General features: G+C 34.3%; 1 protein-coding gene across 1 annotated transcript; it reads left to right on the top strand.

Moving 5' to 3' along the window:
- The first annotated feature begins 2587 nt into the window (after window positions 1–2587).
- Window positions 2588–4452, top strand: LOC128680371 (uncharacterized). Its single transcript, XM_053763461.2, has 3 exons — window positions 2588–2791; window positions 3079–3334; window positions 3966–4452. Exons 1-3 carry the CDS (start codon window positions 2663–2665, stop codon window positions 4334–4336), a joined length of 756 nt encoding a protein of 251 aa, XP_053619436.1. The 5' UTR covers window positions 2588–2662; the 3' UTR covers window positions 4337–4452.
- The last annotated feature ends 6126 nt before the right edge of the window (window positions 4453–10578 follow it).

Genomic DNA, 10578 nt, shown 5'->3' with positions numbered 1-10578 from the left:
ATGTTCTCACAATATTACGCTCTTCATTCATACACACAAAGCATTGTGTTTACTATGTACAGGCAACAGCAGATCAAGCTATTCAAATTCATTGCAAATTCACTACTATCACCGCGGTATTGAAGTTCATGCGAGTGAATTGTCATACGTTTGACTGTTTAGCAAACTGGCATTTGTAACGGCGTAAAAAATAAACATTAAAATATTCAAATATTCGGCCGTGTTTACGACGCACCGCCTGCTTGACGTCAACTCTATGAATGCTGCTGTATTGCATGAATGCGACTTCCAGCTTTTCGTTTCACCTGAGTTTATCCGATATAAGAATAACTATTGTTACCTGTTACCATTTCAGGTAATTAATTTTATTGTACATTATTAGTTAAAACACGTAAATTAGTGTGTTTTAAAGATATATTAAAGCTAGAACTACCTTTTTATTTTGCTTATTGTGTAGTCTTTGTTAAAGTGACTAGAGAGAGAAAAAAATTCCAAGCTAATTGTCATCAAACTTAGTCTAATGACTGTCTTATGTAATTGAAGATGAATAGTTTTCGTATGTGCCGTAAAATTTTTTTGTTGCTTTTCTGAGTGAGAATCATCATCGATCATCTCAATGTCCCCACTGCTGGGACACTGGCCTTCTATATAGCCATCTATAATGAGAACGATATGATAATCCATAAGGAGTATGTATGACCCACCACGTGGATCTAATGTGTATAGGTGGTATTACAGTCGGGCCCGACGGGTTGAAGTGCCTGAAAATAAAATGCATTTACACATTATTCTCTAGGTTTAGGTCCCCAAGCTTATCTCCTTTTTCTTCTTCCTTGTGTGTTCCCTTTGCTTGAGGATGGCCCTTTTATTGATCGGAAGTTCACCTTCACTCTTGTTCTTTGGGATAGCTAGGGCCTTACTGATAGAGTATTCTTCATTTCTGGTTATAAAATAGCCTCTTCGCATACCATTTTGTAACCTACAGTCTACTCAGTAATGTGAACGACTATTTTTGTCAAAGAAACCGTAGTGAATAAAGATATAATGTAAGTATTATATCTATGGTTTCTATGACAAATAGGGTGTGGTGAAGTTTGTTACGCCGCTCTCTACTGCGCTGAAAAAATCAGTAGTAAATTTAGACACCTATTTAAATCTGCTTAGATAGGTACCTATCTAAGTTTACTGCTGGTTTTTTGGACATGAATTTCATGACGTCAAATGTTGAAAGTAAAGAATTTAAGATATATTTAAACTTCATTACCCATCTTTATCTAATTATTTATTAATTTAAATCTCAAAATTCTTACAACAGCGTAGCCTTAAAGCTTTTGGTAGTCAATTATAAAATTCGAAATATTTGAATCTCTCCACTTACTTGAATAGTATGAATAAATAATTAAATTTTAAAAGAAAGACGTCCACGCATAATAACTTGTCTACATCTAAAGTATAATACACTTACGCCGAGTAAAGATTATACAAGCCATTCATTAATGAATAAAGAGTCTAATGCCATTCTTTCTAAAATTAAATGGCAATTAGAAATTATATTACTGTAACCTGTTTTACTAAAAAGACATTTCTCTCTTACGTCACGGTTATGAAATCAATTTTGAGTTGGTAGACCTGTAATTTCGATAAATCAATGACATTGTTTAAAATGGTGGAGTGATGCCGAAGAGAGCGAAGGGATGAGGAAAAAGTTGAAAAACGGGTTCTGGGCTCTGACGCTTAATGGCTGTGTAAGTAACCGAGAATACGGTCGGTTAAGACAGATTGAAAGAGTAGATTATGTATTACTTATAATATACAATCGATATTCATGAAAATGTCTCACTTTATTATACCGTAGTGAAAAAAGATATAATGTAAGTATTATATCTATGGTTTCTATGACAAATAGGGTGTGGTGAAGTTTGTTACGCCGCTCTCTACTGCGCTGAAAAAAGCAATAAACTTAGACACCTATATTTAAGTCTGCTTAGATAGGTACCTATCTAAGTTTACTGCTGATTTTTTTTGCCTTTGTAATTGAAATATTTATCGATGTCAAAACGGACATAGAGAATCACAATGAAATAGCTACAATAACATCATGGTACAGTTTTTCCTCAGAGAATATTAAAATTAGTGTTGGCAATTTATACCACAATAACCTTTTCATGTTCTAAAAAAACCACACACAATATATTGGAGGCATATCTGAGCAAACAAAATTTATAAAAGAAACATTACGTGCTAATTTGCTTCCGTAAAAGTGAATGAACCCCGTCAAACATACAAATGACTAATCACGAAAGCATTATCAAGAATACAACTAAATCTATGATAATTCGATCCTCATCTAAATTCATAAACTGTAAAAATATGAATTTATGTTATAAATTCAACTTTTACTAATCACTGTGTACCTAAAGTCCCTATAGGTAGAATTTCGGCTGTTGTTTTAAGCATCACCCGTATTAGCATACGCATTAGGTCGAATGTGAATCAAATTTCATCTTAACCCAGATGATTTCTTTGGTCCGCGGTCCACATAGATTGCGGTGGGGGGAGAAATGATAAAACTGTATAGCCGAGCCGCTAACACGCCAAACATATCTTGACATCACTGGATGCAAGGAAGATAATCCGTCCAGTGAAAAAAAAGATTTAAAAAATGAAGTTGACCTTAGTTCTCGTGGCTGCTTTAGCGGCGTTCGCTTCAGCTGAAGAAAGTGATAACACAATGGAAATCGCCCTTAGTTTTGTGAAGGACTGCAAAGGAGATTACTTCTTATGTGTTAAGGTTCATAATTTTATTATTAAGTGAAAGTGCCCAGTGATCGTGTTGTGATGTGGATCAAGTTTCTCGTGGACTGTTTTATACATTTCTCGCTTGTTTTTTAATTAACGATGACCCGTGCGACGTCAATTAGCGTTCTGAATTATAACCGTTGCAAAATTTGTTTTAAAAATAGAACTGCTACATCATTTTTTGAAATCTGAACAAATCTATCAAAATTTAGGTTTTTGAATTCGTATTAAATTCGAATTTAGTTCGAATGGAAACTAATTAAAATTTTTGTTTAACAGGAAAAACTACTCAAAATTGTCGACAACCTAAGAGCGTCAAGGAGCATAGCTATTGCTGAGGGTGTTGTGTTGAAGGGTGAACCAGAGACAAGGACTGGGAAGAAATATGATGCTTTACCCGTAGACCCTACCGCCCGGGATGCTGAGGTTAACTACAGACTCATGGATGGAGTTGTCAGCCTGTTTGAAACTCATGCTGTCGAGGTTAAAATGAACGAAGCTGACAAGGAGACCATCCAGAGGTCACTTGAAGAAGGTAATTGACCTAAAATATTATTTTAGTTGAAATAATCTTTTCGAAGTCTATTTCCATTAAACATTTATTATAAAAAAAATGTTTATCGAAAAATTATTTTTGAGACTTTTTTTTGAACATGTTTGAAAATATCAAATTTATACGATTGATCGATTATATAATATTATATTTGCAGAAGATCATTTTTATAGACCTAATTATGTCACGCAATTACTAGATCATGATTACTTAGATTTATATATAAATAAAATCAGTTTACATGAAACACAAGATCTTCTCTGATAAACCAGTTTTGTGTTTGCAGCAAACAATTTATTGACCTAAAGTCTCTAAGAAAGCTTGCTTTTGATTTAGCGTTCTCTTCCAAAGTAATACAGCAAATATTGTCTCTTTGATTCCCCTATTAAAAGTCTTATTAAAGAAAATCTATTTTATAATCATCAATTGAAGATATTTTATACAAGTTTTACGTACAAATCTCTAATGATCTTAACTTTAATGTTGTCGTTAAAAGTATTAATTGAAGTTTCGAAACTTAATACTCGATTATTTTCATTTTAAACTTACCATTTATATGTCAAAATCTATTGCCAATTTTTGTTATAGAGCAACCATTTGTTTCAAATTTCAGGTCGTGGCAAGAAGAACAAGGGAGGCGGTATGGGCGCTATCATCGGTCTCCTCGGAGCCAAGGTCTTGCTCGGTAAACTCTTCATCGTCAAGCTCATCGCCCTCAAAGCTCTAGCCACCGCCAAGATCGCTCTGGTCCTTGCCGTCATCCTGTTCGTTGCCTGGTGCCTGAAGCATGACCACTCCAAGACCACTTATGAGGTCATCCCTCACGCGCACCATCATGAGTCCCACCACCCAGTTCACGTGGAACATGTCTCCCATGATGTTCACGGCCATGGAGGTGGCTACTCCAGCTACGGTGCCGACTGGAACAAAAACCTCGATGAGGCCCAAAACTTGGCCTATAATGCCTATTCTCATAACAAGTAGATAGAAAAATACCAAAGGCTAGGCCTGTAACTTAAACCTCTGTTGTACAAAGACTTTATTTATTTATTTAATTTATTGCCATTAACTTATTCTATTAATAAATTATTGATTTCGTTCGTTATGTTTTTATTAAGTAGCCTAGAAATTTTACAATCCCTATTTTCTTCAGTGGTTCCTTATTCATGATTTTTGCATCAAACTGATGTGAATTTAATACCACCCCTTAATGCTTCACTAAAATTACTATTAAATACCGTAATACAGTTGGATCTAGATTATCCTTTCTACTCGTTTAAATTTCGTTACAACTAGATTTCAAATCTTATCTTTACAAATGCTCTCATTGCTCAAAATCATTATGATTATCATATAATTCCGTAGATAAATCTAATATTATAAAAAAAAGATTGGATCTCGCCGTTGTTTATCTAACACAACTAAATGGCACTAGTTGCCTCAGGCATGTGAAATCTGATTGATCAATGCTTCCCGCTAATAAATACGAAGACGAAGCCTCTATAGAGAAATCATTTATGACATATAAGTGAATGTTTTAAAGATGTCGATCTTATCCGAGATCCGGCTTACGTAATTATGGATGACCATTAAAAGAATGTACTTATAAATGATATAATCACTGCCACTTTCTTTTTTAATAACTCATTTAGAGTCAAATTAGTGGAAACTTCCTGTTAACAGATTAGAGTATCTAATTTGTTCACTTTCATATGTATATATAAATTGTGTTCTACATTTTTATATAAATATGAGATTCTTTAGAGAGTTGGGTACAAAAGTGGTTTGCTTAACGATGCCACTTGTTCTTTAGAACAGGTTTTAAAGCAGATATTAAAGGCTCACTTTCTATATTTTCACATTATTCCCCCAATTACACGTCTGTGGCCTAATGGTCATCATGCCGGACTGCTACACTGGAGGTCCCGGGTTCGATCGCCGATCAGATAAAGATGCAAAATGATTTTTTCTGATTGACCTGGATCTTGGATGTATATGTTTTAAAATATAATAACGTTGACTATAGTATCCCATAACACAAGCCTGGAACTTACTTTGGGGACAACTCAATGTGTGTGTTCCATATGTATTTATTTAATGTCGAAGTCAATATTTTAATAACGAAATTATTCGTTCCGAAATTCGGCTGATTGGTGAAAATAAAATCTGATGTTGTTTTTCGACCAAACCGCACCTACGTTTTTTTTTTTTAAATAATGTCAGACAAAACCGGATATCGAAACGAGCTGACCTCAATATGTTTAAAATATTTAGAATAAAAAGACATCTGTGACAGAGATGTCGTTAACTGGTTATTTATTAATAGATAATTAGGCTCAAGTGAAATTTCAGCCTGAGGAAAAGGTATAATTTTTGCACACACATTCATCACTAATTTGATAAATTTTAATAATTTGCCTTAACCCGCGACTTCACTCGCGTGAATTTCTCTGATTCTCACTCACCCCCCCATTATAGTCATTTTGAGGGTTAATTTTTGAATAAAACAAATTTATTTCAACAAATAAAATTCCATTAAAATAGGTCGGTTTAGCCGTGAAAGCGGTACAAACAGACAGACTTATAGACAGACAGACTTTATTTATAGTGTTAGTATAGATATTGTTCATACTTATTTAATAACACCAAAAATGGCTGTGGACATGGGGAAACGGTTGTCTAGGAAAATAATAAAACATACAAAGCAAATGTTTACTATCTTCAGAAATGGTATTTTACCTTTTATCTTCTTCTTAATTACATCTACATTACTGCGTAATTTGTTTTTCTTCGATTTTCTTCGATTTCTTCGATTTTCTTTTCAGCTACAAACTAAAACTTATAATAGGAATACATAAAATTATAGTTTTTTCAAATTTTGAGTTTGGAAAGTAAAAAACTCTAACATTTGTGTATGTTATGTTCATTTCATTTCATTTGTCACAATAGAGTATTTTCAAAAATCTTTTATAACAATTTCTGATCGATTTTCTCTTCAGCTGCAAGTTAAACCTTATTACGTCTAATCAAACTTTTCTCACATTTTGAGTTTGGTTCTTATTTGCAAAATGAGTATATTGTTTCGAACACCAAGAACAATAGTTCATTTTGCAGTGTAAAAGCTTTAGAAACTTATCAGTCAGCGATCAATAAATTATATCTTGTTAATTTTGACACCACCCATCATTGGATTGGGCAAGCTTCGGGCATACGTGATTATATCGTAGATAAAGACAATGAAAGTTTGTTTGGAAGTTGGGGGCTACCACGAAACATAAAATACGTAGCACGTCATTGCGTTCAAACGTACTCTGTTTTTTTGCACGATATGGGAAAGGGAGTTAGCATTTGGACTTTAGTAATGTGTTACGTGTTACGCATTGTATGTTTCGTGGTAGGCACCAGACCAGAAGGCCTCTTCTGGTCTGTATATAGGTGATACATAGCGTGGACCTCACGCAGCACGGGTCTCTGTGAAAATCGCCCGATACTTGCACACTTAGGTAGGTACCTACGCGATTGCGCTGAAGCATGGTATGGTGCTGCGGCGACACGCAGCGGGGTTCTGAAGAACATTCGAACGCTGCGGCCGCGCTGTCATTACAATGTTTAAAATTTAATTGTTAAAAAACAAGAATTATTTTTACTGACTGACTAAAACAATTAAACTGTATTATGGTAATGTAAATTTTATGAATGACTGATTTTGGAAATGATTTGTACGTCAACAAAATTGACGGACCGTAATCGACAGTGCGTCCGCAGCGGTCGAAACTCTCTGAGAACAAACCAGCGCCGTTTGAATTGTCGCACTTTATTTAAGTCTATTGGACGACCATATCTACTTTTAGATTAGTGCGTGTTTGAACTCCCATAAAAGTTATTAAAAATAAAATGTTTGTAATCACTTCTTTTATGTTTAGTAGTAGTTGTTGCCCGGGGCTTTGCTCCCGTAGGAATTTTGAGAAAAAACAGCCTTATTGGCCTATAGAAATCTTGAATAATGTAATTTTCTGTAATGGTGAAAGAATTTTTGAAATCTGTTCGGTAGTTTCGGAGATTACCCGCCTCAAACATAAAAAGTCACAAACGCTTAACTTTTTATAATATAGTATAGATATAGATTATTACTAAGTCGTAAGTAAATAGTAACTTATATCGATTATGAAGAATATTATCGATATCATTATGAACTATCGGCATTTGATCGAGAAAGTAGAAATAAAATAGAAATTCTCAATAATGCGGTGTAATCATAACTGACTGACAGTAAAAGTGGAGTTTATATAGACATCCCATGGAAGAAACCATGGTTATTTATACTAGTCATTTTATTTGTGTCAATCATTGTGTTCTAAGTAAAGCATTCGATATGCTTGTGACTGCAATTACGTGTTTTGTTCTGCCATGTTGGATGTGTGGAGAATTTGTGTTAGAAATGTTATGGAATGACGAATAAAGAAATATTATAAAGTAGCTTAAGCCCGCGGCTTCGCCAGCGTTTGTTTCTTGCGTCCGATCATAACACATTATTGTCAATATCTCGGGCTACCGGATTTTAAGATAGACCATCCGCTATACAACTGTGAAAACCATATTAAATTCCATCTAGTAGTTTTTGTATGATGAGCGAACAATCATACAGACAGAGAAAAATTCTAAAAAGAACTGTTTTGGCTTTTATTAGTCCCATAAAATACCCAATGTAATTATTTTTATTAAATATCTCTATGTACGTACAGACATGGCGCACTTACAATTTTATTATATTACGTATAGAAATAAAGAAATAAATGGAATAAAAACTAGGCATTTAATTTATTTATGTTTCTTTAACCATTTAATAAACCAAAGACAGACTTAAATATGGTATAATTATAATTAAACTAAAAATGTTAACAAAGCACGCGAGGCCTCATGCCAAGAGCACTAGCGGCAGTCATTCCCGAAGAAGTATAATATAGCGAACCTCTCCAATGCAAATTTTCTGTGCGAAAAACCACCTCTTGTCACCAGCCATAAAGAATGTCCCTATGTTCCTCCTAGAGTTGTACTAGTATGCACAACTGCTTGGAGAGATTTCTTCGATATTTTTTTCTTCAAATATCGTTTTGACCACAATGGTAAAGCTTCGTATGTGAATGACCAAGTACGTAGTAGTATAAGTGACGGAAAATTAACGCAATCAACTTTGAATCGTAAAATCACACGTTTATTGAACTATCAGCACGAAATATATCTCTCTCTCTTTCTGTCATTTGAGCATTTTTCCTTAGCCGTTGATCGCGGGAGCCTGGGCTCCCGCGATAGGACCCTGGGGTCCTATTTTCTAATTTTCGCATCCATACTAAGTCTGACATTGTATGTGCACATCGATTAAGTATATCGTTAATCATTGTTGCTCTTTTATAACATGTATTCTTATGCATGATTCTCTCTTTATAATCGTATTCATCACGGCTGCGTATCGTCATCACTACATGGAAAGGAACATGTGTTTCATTCCATTTAGTGCCAGTAAAGTCGTTGTATACAACGTATTAATGGAGTGGTTTGCCTGCCTTCTCCATTTCACGCCCAAGTTGATTATCAACCAGAGTGCAGGTCTCCTCGCAATGTATACCTGGAAGCACTTCTACAGAGGTAGTCGATGAAAACTACTATAAATGAGTGAGATTGGTATACAAACTCATATGGCACGAATAGGATTCGAACATGGAACCTTTCGATCTACAGGCGGCGTCATAACCATTACATCACCACCGTTTCAATGTTTTACAAATACTAGTTGTTCGCCATGAACTTAAACCTCGTAAAACAATATTTTTTTACAAAATAGTGAATATTTCAAAAACGACGAAATACCTACATACGATACGCCCGACGACTACATACCTTTTAAATTTCATCAAAATCAGAACAACGGTTGGTACAAGTTATCGCGTTACAAACTGTTTGTAACGCGATATACATACAAAAAAATATATTTTTACCCCAAGTTGATTATATATTTATATAATATATTTGTCTTTACCTACTTCGCACGGGCCTTGACATCCATAGTTTTCAGACCATTAGCACCCATTGTGACGACATCACTTGACGACATCAATCTGCGCATGATTATGACAAGTCTTAGATATCTCCTCAAAAGTGGGACAAAGTTTTTTAACGTCAGTTTAATAAGTTCACAAGCTACGGAGAGTGACAATTTACAAGATACCAGGTGATGGATTTACGCCGGACACAAACATTTACGCCCAGTTAATCTGGAATTAGTTAAATTTACATACCTACGCCAAAGGCGCGGTTCAGTTTTCTTAAAATGTTGTCCATACGATTTAAATTTTTACAAAAAACTCCGTGGATCGGTTAGCATATGTGACGTTCTACGAAAAAAGCTAATCTATCATAGAAGGAAGATTTTTGTTGTCTTGTCATTTTGATAGACGCGAATATGTCGTAAACATGGACTTAGTAAGTACTTCGTAGCAAGGTCGTAATGAACGCTCACAGTACATTTTATCACAAAGACGCTAAAAAACCTGACAACATAGACTTAGCAATGTTGCCTCGGCATACAAATGATAGCAATTCGTAATTTTCTAAGACGACTGACATTTTTTAACATAAATGTTTGTTAAGGAAATTTGCTCTGCGAAATTTTGCAGACTTTATTTTTATGAAAATATTAACACGGACAGGAAGCAAAATATAATTCCTTACGGAACACGGAATTATGTCTTTATGCTAAACGAGGTAGACAGAAAAAGATTTGGAAAAAAATACGGTTTCAGGAAATGCATAGCTTTTCATTCATTATTTTATGTACTTTTCCCCTGGGTACGAGCAAGAGGTATATAAATATAATATGACGGAGCCTTATGATGTTTTGAATTAATTACTAAAATTTTAAGCTCCTAATATTATTGACAGGCAATATAACAATGACGACATTCTTTATACAAATGCCAAAGAAAGCTAAGAAATTCTAACACTTTTGTCGATAAGAAAATTGTTGCTAACTTTATTATAGTAGGCTATTTTAATAAAACTATTATTATGTATTTTTATGTGCCTAGATTAGAATCTAGTTTGTACGTGGTATATATTGGAATATATACCACGTACAAACTCGTTTTAAACTTTCTTTCATATTTGGTAATATTCAGACATTTTTAATTTGCTTTGAGAAAGGATAATGAAAACAAATAAGTACTATTTTG

This window comes from Plodia interpunctella, chromosome 24 (assembly GCF_027563975.2).
Source record: "Plodia interpunctella isolate USDA-ARS_2022_Savannah chromosome 24, ilPloInte3.2, whole genome shotgun sequence".
Classification (NCBI taxonomy): Eukaryota; Metazoa; Arthropoda; class Insecta; order Lepidoptera; family Pyralidae; genus Plodia; species Plodia interpunctella.
Note: the sequence above shows the minus strand (reverse complement) of the source record. Positions and strands in the feature narration are given on the sequence as shown.

Bases quoted from the DNA above. Each gene is read 5' to 3' on its own strand.
- LOC128680371 (XM_053763461.2), top strand. From the start codon at position 2,663: ATGAAGTTGACCTTAGTTCTCGTGGCTGCTTTAGCGGCGTTCGCTTCA. The intron at 2,792-3,078 runs GTTCATAATTTT...TTTGTTTAACAG, and splicing joins ATTACTTCTTATGTGTTAAG to GAAAAACTACTCAAAATTGT. The intron at 3,335-3,965 runs GTAATTGACCTA...TTCAAATTTCAG, and splicing joins CCAGAGGTCACTTGAAGAAG to GTCGTGGCAAGAAGAACAAG.